At 44.0% G+C, this 13,738-nt stretch overlaps 1 protein-coding gene and 1 long non-coding RNA gene across 12 annotated transcripts in view; one reads left to right on the top strand and one right to left on the bottom strand.

Moving 5' to 3' along the window:
* Positions 1-461: 461 nt before the first annotated feature.
* Positions 462-4,700, top strand: LOC115190808 (uncharacterized). 10 transcript variants are annotated; one of them, XR_003877400.1, is made up of 5 exons: positions 462-1,060; positions 1,354-2,983; positions 3,020-3,151; positions 3,188-3,435; positions 3,516-4,700. It is a non-coding gene; the product is annotated as an uncharacterized LOC115190808 (long non-coding RNA). The 10 variants fall into 10 exon arrangements; XR_003877401.1 differs by having other exon boundaries at positions 1,354-2,943; positions 2,980-3,151; XR_003877399.1 differs by having other exon boundaries at positions 463-1,060; positions 1,354-3,151; positions 3,516-3,599; positions 3,636-4,700.
* Positions 4,701-9,881: 5,181 nt separating this feature from the next.
* The window catches only part of LOC115190784 (mast/stem cell growth factor receptor kita), a 64,375-nt gene continuing 60,518 nt past the window's right edge, over positions 9,882-13,738 (bottom strand). For both annotated transcript variants that reach the window (XM_029748851.1, XM_029748850.1), the window contains 2 exons: positions 11,334-11,439; positions 9,882-10,999 (listed from right to left, as the gene is read on the bottom strand). In XM_029748851.1, the coding sequence (XP_029604711.1) occupies positions 10,850-10,999; positions 11,334-11,439 (256 nt within the window). In that variant the 3' untranslated portion in view covers positions 9,882-10,849. The remainder of the gene's footprint in view (positions 11,000-11,333; positions 11,440-13,738) is intronic.

Consider the following 13,738-nt stretch of genomic DNA (forward strand, 5'->3'; position numbering starts at 1 on the left):
GTCCATGTGTTTACCTCTAGACTGTGTGTGTGTGTGTGTGTGTATATATATGAATGTGTTTACATTGTGTGTGTATGAATGAATGTGTTTACAGTGTGTGTGTGTGTGTGTGTGTGTGTGTGTGTGTGTGTGTGTGTGTGTGTGTGTGTGTGTGTGTGTGTGTGTGTGTGTGTGTGTGTGTGTGTGTGTGTGTGTGTGTGTGTGTGTGACTGAATGAATGTGTTTACATTGTGTGTGTTTCCCCCTGTGTCTTATACTAACTCCCTTATTCAAGGATCCACAATTTGCTGAATGGTCTCTCCTCAGGAATAAAACTTGTGTGTCCCAAATGGGACCCTACTCTCCTATTGGCTCTGGTCTAAAGTAGTGCACTATCTAGGGAATAGGGTGCCATAGGGCTCTGGTCTAAAGTAGTGCATTATATAGGGAATAGGGCCCTGGTCTAAAGTAGTGCACTACATAGGGAATAGGGTGCCATTGGGCCCTGGTCTAAAGTAGTCCACTATATAGGGTGCCATTGGGTCCTGGTATAAAGTAGTGCACTACATTAGGACTTGGGTGCCATTGGAGAATCAGCCAAGGACTCAACAGACATGCATCTATCTGCTCCAGTAAACACACGTCTCACATGGGGCCCAATCATAACCTGACATCTGCACATGCTCAGTCTCTCCAGGCCAGACAGAACATGTCACATGTCTGTCAGGAGGAGATGGGAAATGACCGATAATAACAAACCATTCTTCTGATGCGTTAGTTTTCTGGTTATTAGGAACGAATCAACAAATCAAACCATGAAAAACGAATCAAATTTTACATCACGGAAATGTAAAGAGTTAGCATTGGTCTGGTCAGTAGTCAGGTGATATTTGATCCAGGTCTGGTCAGTAGTCAGGTGATATTTGACCCAGGTCTGGTCAGTAGTCAGGTGATATTTGACCCAGGTCTGGTCAGTAGTCAGGTGATATTTGATCCAGGTCTGGTCAGTAGTCAGGTGATATTTGACCCAGGTCTGGTCAGTAGTCAGGTGATATTTGACCCAGGTCTGGTCAGTAGTCAGGTGATATTTGACCCAGGTCTGGTCAGTAGTCAGGTGATATTTGACCCAGGTCTGGTCAGTAGTCAGGTGATATTTGACCCAGGTCTGGTCAGTAGTCAGGTGATATTTGACCCAGGTCTGGTCAGTAGTCAGGTGATATTTGACCCAGGTCTGGTCAGTAGTCAGGTGATATTTGACCCAGGTCTGGTCAGTAGTCAGATGATATTTGACCCAGGTCTGGTCAGTAGTCAGGTGATATTTGACCCAGGTCTGGTCAGTAGTCAGGTGATATTTGACCCAGGTCTGGTCAGTAGTCAGTCAGTCAGTCAGTCAGTCAGTCAGTAAGTAATGTACCAGTGAAGACATATCTAACAGTAAAAGCCTTGGACAGGACAGGAGCAGTGTGTTGTTTGGAAAAAGGACTTCCCAGAATGTCTGTGATTTGTTTTTGTCTTGGTTTGGTCATTTCTCCTCTTGTTCTACTTCCTGTATCACACGGGAACAGCCAATCAGTTCATGCGTTGCAGTAATGATGATGACTGGTGAATATTCTAGAATCTTCCTCTGTGTTTGGGCTGGTGATGATGATGCCCAAGAGAGATGCAGCCCAACTTCAATACATGTTAGTGTGAGACTGAGTGTTGTCCACTGTGTTCCTGTGGATTACACACCAAGGTATTAATGCTTCCACTGACGGATGGTTTCATGGGGAATCATTACCTATGAAGCTATGACAACGTGTGTGTCTCACACACACACACACACACTACCCTTTTGACACACATCCCTCAGCAAATTCAGGTCCTTTAGTTGTTGTGTTTTGTGAGTTTTATTGCTGAAAAAAATGTACCTGTTAAACTGTTATTGTAGTGTTGTTTCCACATCACTGATATACACCCAGTCCAAAGAATGGAACGGTGGAAAGACTCAACGTATGTACCCTGTTTGATTGTGTCCTAAATTACACCCTATTCCCTATATAGTGCACTACGTTTGTCCAGAGCTGGTCTAAAGTAGTGCACTACGTGTATGAAATAGGGTGGGACGTAGCCCTTCTGCTGTAGAAGAGAAACAGGCTGTGTAATGTAGTGGTTCAATCATGTTCCATTCATAGTACGAGAATCAAGTTCTGAAATTCTACGTTCTGATTCTATGCTTCCGTTGTTCCGATGTACTGTAACAAGCAGCTCTGTTTGGAATGTTCTGAATGTTGGACCTGAACGCTGTTTCTTTACCTGCATCACGGAAATGCTGGATTTGTTTTGTAAGGTCCGGATTTAAAACGGACACCAGAAACGGGTCAGGAAGGGGACGTTATGTATTATTCATGTGACTACCACTGATAGACTGAAGATCAACTGTTATTTCACCAGTACCACACCGTGGTGGTTTCTAAAACTAACTGTTATTACACCAGTACCACACCGTGGTGGTTTCTAGAACTGCTATTACACCAGTACCACACCGTGGTGGTTTCTAGAACTGTTATTACACCAGTACCACACCGTGGTGGTTTCTAGAACTAACTGTTATTACACCAGTACCACACCGTGGTGGTTTCTAGAACTAACTGTTATTACACCAGTACCACACCGTGGTGGTTTCTAAAACTAACTGTTATTACACCAGTACCACACCGTGGTGATTTCTAGAACTGTTATTACACCAGTACCACACCGTGGTGGTTTCTAGAACTGTTATTACACCAGTACCACACCGTGGTGGTTTCTAGAACTAACTGTTATTACACCAGTACCACACCGTGGTGGTTTCTAGAACTGTTATTACACCAGTACCACACCGTGGTGGTTTCTAGAACTGTTATTACACCAGTACCACACCGTGGTGGTTTCTAGAACTAACTGTTATTACACCAGTACCACACCGTGGTGGTTTCTAGAACTGTTATTACACCAGTACCACACCGTGGTGGTTTCTAGAACTGTTATTACACCAGTACCACACCGTGGTGGTTTCTAGAACTGTTATTACACCAGTACCACACCGTGGTGGTTTCTAGAACTAATTGTTATTACACCAGTACCAAACGGTGGTGGTTTCTAGAACTAACTGTTATTACACCAGTACCACACCGTGGTGGTTTCTAGAACTGTTATTACACCAGTACCAAACGGTGGTGGTTTCTAGAACTGTTATTACACCAGTACCAAACGGTGGTGGTTTCTAGAACTGTTATTACACCAGTACCACACCGTGGTGGTTTCTAGAACTAACTGTTATTACACCAGTACCACACCGTGGTGGTTTCTAGAACTGTTATTACACCAGTACCACACCGTGGTGGTTTCTAGAACTGTTATTACACCAGTACCACACCGTGGTGGTTTCTAGAACTGTTATTACACCAGTACCACACCGTGGTGGTTTCTAGAACTGTTATTACACCAGTACCACACCGTGGTGGTTTCTAGAACTAATTGTTATTACACCAGTACCAAACGGTGGTGGTTTCTAGAACTGTTATTACACCAGTACCACACCGTGGTGGTTTCTAGAACTGTTATTACACCAGTACCACACCGTGGTGGTTTCTAGAACTGTTATTACACCAGTACCACACCGTGGTGGTTTCTAGAACTGTTATTACACCAGTACCACACCGTGGTGGTTTCTAGAACTGTTATTACACCAGTACCACACCGTGGTGGTTTCTAGAACTAACTGTTATTACACCAGTACCACACCGTGGTGGTTTCTAGAACTAACTGTTATTACACCAGTACCACACCGTGGTGGTTTCTAGAACTGTTATTACACCAGTACCACACCGTGGTGGTTTCTAGAAACCCTGCTAGTTTACTGGTTAAAAACCAGCTTAGAAACCTTACATACCAGGTAACCCCAACTAGTTTTAATATACACCTACCAGGTAACCCCAGCTAGTTTTAATGTACATTTACCAGGTAACCCCAACTAGTTTTAATATACACATACCAGGTAACCAACTAGTTTACTGTACACTTACCAGGTAACCAACTAGTTTTAATATACACATACCAGGTAACCAACTAGTTTACTGTACACTTACCAGGTAACCAACTAGTTTTAATGTACACTTACCAGGTAGCCCCAACTAGTTTTAATGTACACTTACCAGGTAACCCCAACTAGTTTTAATGTACACTTACCAGGTAGCCCCAACTAGTTTTAATGTACACTTACCAGGTAACCCCAACTAGTTTTAATGTACACTTACCAGGTAACCAACTAGTTGAATGTACACTTACCAGGTAGCCCCAACTAGTTTTAATGTACACTTACCAGGTAGCCCCAACTAGTTTTAATGTACACTTACCAGGTAACCAACTAGTTGAATGTACACTTACCAGGTAGCCCCAACTAGTTTTAATGTACACTTACCAGGTAGCCCCAACTAGTTTTAATGTACACTTACCAGGTAACCCCAACTAGTTTTAATGTACACTTACCAGGTAACCAACTAGTTGAATGTACACTTACCAGGTGACGTCCAGCAGTGTAAATCTCCTGACGTGCATCTCCTCTCCCTGTCACCAGCTGTGTTCTCCCTCTCTCCCAAAGTCACATGGAAACATAGTTTGAAGTGTTTCCTGTATTCTTAACCCTTCTCCTCCCTTTCTCCCTCGGTCAATATGAAAATAAAAACCCGATTACAAATGTATTGTTGGTTGTGTGTGTTTTTGTTGTCACTTTGTTCAAGGTTTACTTTACAGGAGCAGTGATGGCCTCCACTGGAACACAGTCTATACCTGGCCTGACTGTATGTTCTGAGGAGACCCAGGTACACACACACACACACACACACACACACACACACACACACACACACACACACACACACACACACACACACACACACACACACACACACACACACACACACACACACACACACACACACACACACACACACACAATAGTTCCAGTACTTTCTTTATTACAAGTCAGCCAACTGTATCAAAACATCCTCAGCCTCCAAACCATTCAAGGTCCCGTTACAGAAGAAGCACGTTTTTACATGGCATCATTCATCACACACATTCTCTGCATAACATTGTAATTAAAAACCAACACACACACATACTATTAACATAAAACAAACCCTAAAAGCACATAAAGCTAAAGTTAATGTATTTACACATGAAGAGTTGGTTTCCAGACACAGACAGAGCCCCTCCTGGTTCTGTTTCCCAGACAGAGCCCCTCCTGATTCTGTTTCCCAGACAGAGCCCCTCCTGGTTCTATGTTTCCCAGACAGAGCCCTTCCTGGTTCTGTTTCCCAGACAGAGCCCTTCCTGGTTCTATGTTTCCCAGACAGAGCCCTTCCTGGTTCTATGTTTCCCAGACAGAGCCCTTCCTGGTTCTATGTTTCCCAGACAGAGCCCTTCCTGGTTCTATGTTTCCCAGACAGAGCCCTTCCTGGTTCTATGTTTCCCAGACAGAGCCCTTCCTGGTTCTATGTTTCCCAGACAGAGCCCTTCCTGGTTCTATGTTTCCCAGACAGAGCCCTTCCTGGTTCTATGTTTCCCAGACAGAGCCCTTCCTGGTTCTATGTTTCCCAGACAGAGCCCCTCCTGGTTCTATGTTTCCCAGACAGAGCCCTTCCTGGTTCTATGTTTCCCAGACAGAGCCCTTCCTGGTTCTATGTTTCCCAGACAGAGCCCTTCCTGGTTCTATGTTTCCCAGACAGAGCCCTTCCTGGTTCTATGTTTCCCAGACAGAGCCCCTCCTGGTTCTATGTTTCCCAGACAGAGCCCCTCCTGGTTCTGTTTCCCAGACAGAGCCCTTCCTGGTTCTGTTTCCCAGACAGAGCCCTTCCTGGTTCTATGTTTCCCAGACAGAGCCCCTCCTGGTTCTGTTTCCCAGACAGAGCCCCTCCTGGTTCTATGTTTCCCAGACAGAGCCCCTCCTGGTTCTCTGTTTCCCAGACAGAGCCCCTCCTGGTTCTCTGTTTCCCAGACAGAGCCCCTCCTGGTTCTCTGTTTCCCAGACAGAGCCCTTCCTGGTTCTATGTTTCCCATAGAACCCACATTCATAAAATAAAACATTATAGAGTTTAATCTCTTGCAATTCTACACAGTTTGCCAAAGGGTGGAGAGAAATATTTGCAGTTCTTTATATAATATCTGAGTGAGAGTGACAAACAAAATGAATGGGGGCCCCCGGTCGGTAATGAGACCATAATTACTACAAGTTTAGATATCTGGCTAGACTCATTTACCAATCGTATTTTTGATTTTTTGCAGACATGGGCTACAATGTATTATTCCAGTTCAGGCACTATTTAGATTTTTGCCACTAGATGGCAGCAGTGTATGTGCATTTTTTTTTGACTGATCCAATGAATCATTGTATTTCAGTTCAAAATGTTGTATCAAGTCTGCCCAAATGTGCCTATTAATACATTTCATAATTATGCACTCTCCTCAAACAATAGAATGGTATTCTTTCACTGTAATAGCTACTGTAAATTGGACAGTGCAGATAGATTAACAAGAATTGAAGCTTTCTGCCAATATCAGATATGTCTATGTCCTGGGAAATGTTCTGATGATGATGGTGTATACTGTATATGGTCAAAACAGCTGTGTTAGTAGATATACATGCTGTATAGATGTCAGTCAGCCTATAAACTAACTGCTGTGTCAGTTCATACTGTATACATACTGTATTGTATATTGGCTCTAATATTGCATTAAATCATCAGTTTATTTTCAGCGGGTGATCTCTTTGAACTTCTAAGCCTATTCACAATGATATTGGGGCTGGATGCTGATAGAGGGAAACTTGCTGAATGATCAGAGAAATGATAGTCAAAGCTTTTCTTTTAGGCTATTTACAGAAAAATAAGTCCTGGATGCTTTGATAGCATTAGACAACAAGAAATCCACAGGGGGCCGACCAATTGGATCCCGGTCTGCTTAAGTGTGCAGCGCCCATCATTGTCGGCTCAATAACCTACATTTTTATATTTAACATTGTTATCAGGAAATATTCCATAAGTATGGAAATCAGATCTTGTTCTGCCACTCCATAAGGACGGGGACAGTAGGGATCTTAATCATAATCGCCCCCATTTCAAGGCTTCCTGGTCTAGCTAAAATTCTACAATCCTTGGTAAATGTACAACTTTGATATTTTTTTATGAATGTAAATCAATCAGGGTTTAGGCCTGGACATCCAATCAGGGTTTAGGCCTGGACATCCAATCAGGGTTTAGGCCTGGACATCCAATCAGGGTTTAGGCCTGGGGTATAGCACTATTACAGCAACCACTTCAGTTGTTAACAATCGTTGTTAATGCTTTAAACACTAAAATGAAAATGTGCTGCTTTGTTTGTGGACTTTGATAATGTTGATCATGCAATTTAAATTGAATAAGTTGTCCTCGATAAGGCCTGAGCTCTGACACCTGTTAATGGTTTCTTAGTGACAGAACTCAGGCCATCGTGAGGTGTTCCGCAGGGGTCGATACTAGGACCTGTTCTATTTATATAAATGCTATTGGTCAATCTGTTAACATTTTTACATTTCCTCTATATGCAGACGATACTATTAGGTACTCAATTCCCCCGACTGCTGCCCTGGCTGTGACAAAGCTACAGGACGATTTTGCAGTCGTTCAGGAAGCCCTTACTGACTTTAAAACTCATGCTTAGTACAGGCAAAATGAAATAGTTGTTGTTTTCAAGTTCTCGCAAGATTGTCTCAGATGGATTACATCTTCACTCGATTGGATGGTTCTATAATCGAACGAGGCCTTGTATACAAATACTCTTTTGGATTGACAATGATTTATCTTTTTAAACATACGACTGAGCTTGTTAAGAAACTAAAATTTAAAGAGGCTCTTTTTACAGAAACGGATGTTGTCTCTCTCTCGTCAGCAGGAAGCAGATTGTGTAGTCAACCTTTTCTACCTGTTGTTATGGTGATACTATTTATCAACCGTTCTACCTGTTGTTATGGTGATACTATTTATCAACCGTTCTACCTGTTGTTATGGTGATACTATTTATCAACCGTTCTACCTGTTGTTATGGTGATACTATTTATCAACCTTTCTACCTGTTGTTATGGTGACACTATTTATCAACCTTTCTACCTGTTGTTATGGTGATACTATTTATCAACCGTTCTACCTGTTGTTATGGTGATACTATTTATCAAAATGCAGCTCCCTCTAGTCTAAACCCCCTGGGTGTTGTTCTTTCCACAGCTCCCTCTAGTCTTAACCCCCCGGGTGTCGTTCTTTCCACAGCTCCCTCTAGTCTAAACCCCCTGGGTGTCGTTCTTTCCACAGCTCCCTCTAGTCTAAACCCCCCTGGGTGTCGTTCTTTCCACAGCTCCCTCTAGTCTAAACCCCCTGGGTGTTGTTCTTTCCACAGCTCCCTCTAGTCTTAAACCCCCCTGGGTGTCGTTCTTTCCACAGCTCCCTCTAGTCTTAACCCCCTGGGTGTTGTTCTTTCCACAGCTCCCTCTAGTCTTAACCCCCTGGGTGTTGTTCTTTCCACAGCTCCCTCTAGTCTAAACCCCCCCGGGTGTCGTTCTTTCCACAGCTCCCTCTAGTCTTAAACCCCCCTGGGTGTCGTTCTTTCCACAGCTCCCTCTAGTCTTAAACCCCCCTGGGTGTCGTTCTTTCCACAGCTCCCTCTAGTCTTAAACCCCCCTGGGTGTCGTTCTTTCCACAGCTCCCTCTAGTCTAAACCCCCCGGGTGTCGTTCTTTCCACAGCTCCCTCTAGTCTTAAACCCCCCGGGTGTTGTTCTTTCCACAGCTCCCTCTAGTCTTAAACCCCCCGGGTGTCGTTCTTTCCACAGCTCCCTCTAGTCTTAAACCCCCCGGGTGTCGTTCTTTCCACAGCTCCCTCTAGTCTTAAACCCCCTGGGTGTCGTTCTTTCCACAGCTCCCTCTAGTCTAAACCCCCCTGGGTGTTGTTCTTTCCACAGCTCCCTCTAGTCTAAACCCCCTGGGTGTTGTTCTTTCCACAGCTCCCTCTAGTCTAAACCCCCCGGGTGTCGTTCTTTCCACAGCTCCCTCTAGTCTTAAACCCCCTGGGTGTTGTTCTTTCCACAGCTCCCTCTAGTCTAAACCCCCCGGGTGTCGTTCTTTCCACAGCTCCCTCTAGTCTAACCCCCCTGGGTGTTGTTCTTTCCACAGCTCCCTCTAGTCTTAAACCCCCCGGGTGTCGTTCTTTCCACAGCTCCCTCTAGTCTTAAACCCCCTGGGTGTTGTTCTTTCCACAGCTCCCTCTAGTCTAAAACCCCCCCGGGTGTTGTTCTTTCCACAGCTCCCTCTAGTCTTAAACACCCCGGGTGTTGTTCTTTCCACAGCTCCCTCTAGTCTTAACCCCCCGGGTGTTGTTCTTTCCACAGCTCCCTCTAGTCTAAACCCCCCGGGTGTCGTTCTTTCCACAGCTCCCTCTAGTCTTAACCCCCCCGGGTGTCGTTCTTTCCACAGCTCCCTCTAGTCTAAACCCCCCTGGGTGTCGTTCTTTCCACAGCTCCCTTCGTTTTATAACAGAAGACAGTTTTATTACTCGTCACTGTATTCTGAACCATAAGAACCATAAGACTTCTGAACGGGTAACCAATGGTTACCCGGACTGTTTGCACTGTGTCCCGCCTCCCGCCAAACCCCTCTTTTACGCTGCTGCTACTCTCTGTTCATCATATATGCATATTCACTTTAACCATATCTACATACTACCTCAATCAACCTGACTAACCGGTGTCTGTATGTAGCCTCGCTGCTTTTATTTTCAAATGTCTTTTTACTGTTGTTATTTCTTTACTTACCTACACACACACACACACACACACACACACACACACACACACACCTTTTTTTTGCACTATTGGTTAGAGCCTGTAAGTAATCATTTCAGTGATTTGACCTCTTTTAAAGGCACGTACATCACATCCATTACTTTCTCTTTACTTACCGAGCATCACTGTTAAGATTTAAAATGACAAGTTATCAAACTCGTTCACTCTGGAGACTCTCTTTGGTGTCTAGAGACTTAGGTACATCAGCCTTTAATTTGCTTTCAACTTACATACGGAATGATTTATAATACACTTTAAAAATGGAGGAATTGGTGCCTCCAGGGCATTTCAGACAGTTGTTAGGAGACCTTTTTACTGAAGAATGGGTCTGTTTTTATCATTACGTTTGGCTATTTGTCTGTTTGTGTATTGCTGTGTGTAATAATGTGTAGGTTAATGTGTTTATTGTATTGTGGGGTGCTATACAGGGTTCATCTGGAAAAGAGACATTGGTCTCAGCAGGACTCCCTGTCAACGTAAAGGTTAAATAAAAACTATTAAATAATGGAGAGAAATGGGGTCTCAGGCTGGTTACTGACCGTAGCACTAAAACCTATGGACGACATGCTACATGCTACTACATGCTACATGCTCCCGAGTGGCGCAGCGGTCTAAGGCACTGCGTCTCAGTGCTAGAGGCGTCACTACAGACCCTGGTTCAATCCCGGGCTGTATCACAACCGGCCGTGATCGAGAGTCCCATATGATGGCGCACAATTGGCCCAGCGTCATCCGGGGTAGGCCGTCATTGTAAATAAGAATTTGTTCTTAACTGACTTGCCTCGTTAAATAAAGGTTAAACAAAACATGACATACATCACAGACCGATCAATACAGAGAGATGGAGTCCAATACACAGAGCTGTAGTGTGTGTGTAGTGTGTGTGTAGTGTGTGTGTAGTGTGTGTGTAGTGTGTGTGTAGTGTGTGTGTAGTGTGTGTAGTGTGTGTAGTGCGTGTAGTGTGTGTAGTGTGTGTCCATTATTCAGACAGTGTCGTAGTCCAGAAACACATCAGCAGTATTCAGCAGTAGTGGTTGTGTCGAGGCCGTAGTGCTGCTCACTGAGCTAAGTCTATGAGACGCTGCCCTCTGCTGGTCTGGAAGAACAGCTCCATAGCTCAGGTTCAGGTACACCTGCACACACACACACACACACACACACACACACACACAATCATCAACACAGAGCATGTTACATTAACCATTGCTGAAAGATACAATTGAGGATATGAACATTCATATTAATGCGTAAATGTAGATCGATAAATCCATATAAAGCTAAAATATATATATTTAAAAACTATACATGTATTTATGAACATACATTCTTGGTGTTTTCTGGCAGTAGTAGTTCAAATAATTATACCAAGTTATTGATTCCATTTCAATTCGATACAACTTTAATTCACATATATTGATAATTCTAGATGCATTTCAACAAACATTGCTGAACAGGTCCAGTACGTACATTCTTGGTGTCTTCTGACAGTAGAAGTTCAGTCCTCTCTACTAGATTCCTAAAGGAAGGTCTCTTCAGAGGGTCCTCACTCCAACAAGACAACATCATGTCATAACTACAGAGAGAGAGAGGAGATACAGGTCAGAAAACAAGCACAATCATACATTTACACGTTAGTCATTTAGCAGACTCTCTTATCCAGAGAGACTTACAGTAGGGAGTCATTTAGCAGACTCTCTTATCCAGAGAGACTTACAGTAGGGAGTCATTTAGCAGACTCTCTCATCCAGAGAGTCTTACAGTAGGGAGTCATTTAGCAGACTCTTATCCAGACAGACTTACAGTAGGGAGTCATTTAGCAGACTCTCTCATCCAGAGAGACTTACAGTAGGGAGTCATTTAGCAGACTCTCTCATCCAGAGAGACTTACAGTAGGGAGTCATTTAGCAGACTCTCTTATTCAGAGAGACTTACAGTAGGGAGTCATTTAGCAGACTCTCTTCTCCAGACAGACTTACAGTAGGGAGTCATTTAGCAGACTCTCTTATCCAGACAGACTTACAGTAGGGAGTCATTTAGCAGACTCTCTCATCCAGAGAGACTTACAGTAGGGAGTCATTTAGCAGACTTTCTCATCCAGAGAGACTTACAGTAGGGAGTCATTTAGCAGACTCTCTCATCCAGAGAGACTTACAGTAGGGAGTCATTTAGCAGACTCTCTTATCCAGAGAGACTTACAGTAGGGAGTCATTTAGCAGACTCTCTCATCCAGAGAGTCTTACAGTAGGGAGTCATTTAGCAGACTCTTATCCAGACAGACTTACAGTAGGGAGTCATTTAGCAGACTCTCTCATCCAGAGAGACTTACAGTAGGGAGTCATTTAGCAGACTCTTATCCAGACAGACTTACAGTAGGGAGTCATTTAGCAGACTCTCTCATCCAGAGAGACTTACAGTAGGGAGTCATTTAGCAGACTCTCTCATCCAGAGAGACTTACAGTAGGGAGTCATTTAGCAGACTCTCTCATCCAGAGAGACTTACAGTAGGGAGTCATTTAGCAGACTCTCTCATCCAGAGAGACTTACAGTAGGGAGTCATTTAGCAGACTCTCTCATCCAGAGAGACTTACAGTAGGGAGTCATTTAGCAGACTCTCTCATCCAGAGAGACTTACAGTAGGGAGTCATTAGCAGACTCTCTCATCCAGAGAGACTTACAGTAGGGAGTCATTTAGCAGACTCTCTCATCCAGAGAGACTTACAGTAGGGAGTCATTTAGCAGACTCTCTCATCCAGAGAGACTTACAGTAGGGAAGTCATTTAGCAGACTCTCTCATCCAGAGAGACTTACAGTAGGGAGTCATTTAGCAGACTCTCTCATCCAGAGAGACTTACAGTAGGGAGTCATTTAGCAGACTCTCTCAGCCAGAGAGACTTACCAGTAGGGAGTCATTTAGCAGACTCTCTCATCCAGAGAGACTTACAGTAGGGAGTCATTTAGCAGACTCTCTCATCCAGAGAGACTTACAGTAGGGAGTCATTTAGCAGACTCTCTCATCCAGAGAGACTTACAGTAGGGAGTCATTTAGCAGACTCTCTCATCCAGAGAGACTTACAGTAGGGAGTCATTTAGCAGACTCTCTCATCCAGAGAGACTTACAGTAGGGAGTCATTTAGCAGACTCTCTCATCCAGAGAGACTTACAGTAGGGAGTCATTTAGCAGACTCTCTCATCCAGAGAGACTTACAGTAGGGAGTCATTTAGCAGACTCTCTCATCCAGAGAGACTTACAGTAGGGAGTCATTTAGCAGACTCTCTCATCCAGAGAGACTTACAGTAGGGAGTCATTTAGCAGACTCTCTCATCCAGAGAGACTTACAGTAGGGAGTCATTTAGCAGACTCTCTCATCCAGAGAGACTTACAGTAGGGAGTCATTTAGCAGACTCTCTCATCCAGAGAGACTTACAGTAGGGAGTCATTTAGCAGACTCTCTCATCCAGAGAGACTTACAGTAGGGAGTCATTTAGCAGACTCTCTCATCCAGAGAGACTTACAGTAGGGAGTCATTTAGCAGACTCTCTCATCCAGAGAGACTTACAGTAGGGAGTCATTTAGCAGACTCTCTCATCCAGAGAGACTTACAGTAGGGAGTCATTTAGCAGACTCTCTCATCCAGAGAGACTTACAGTAGGGAGTCATTTAGCAGACTCTCTCATCCAGAGAGACTTACAGTAGGGAGTCATTTAGCAGACTCTCTCATCCAGAGAGACTTACAGTAGGGAGTCATTTAGCAGACTCTCTCATCCAGAGAGACTTACAGTAGGGAGTCATTTAGCAGACTCTCTCATCCAGAGAGACTTACAGTAGGGAGTCATTTAGCAGACTCTCTCATCCAGAGAGACTTACAGTAGGG

This window comes from Salmo trutta, unplaced genomic scaffold (assembly GCF_901001165.1).
Source record: "Salmo trutta unplaced genomic scaffold, fSalTru1.1, whole genome shotgun sequence".
NCBI classification, from domain to species: domain Eukaryota; kingdom Metazoa; phylum Chordata; class Actinopteri; order Salmoniformes; family Salmonidae; genus Salmo; species Salmo trutta.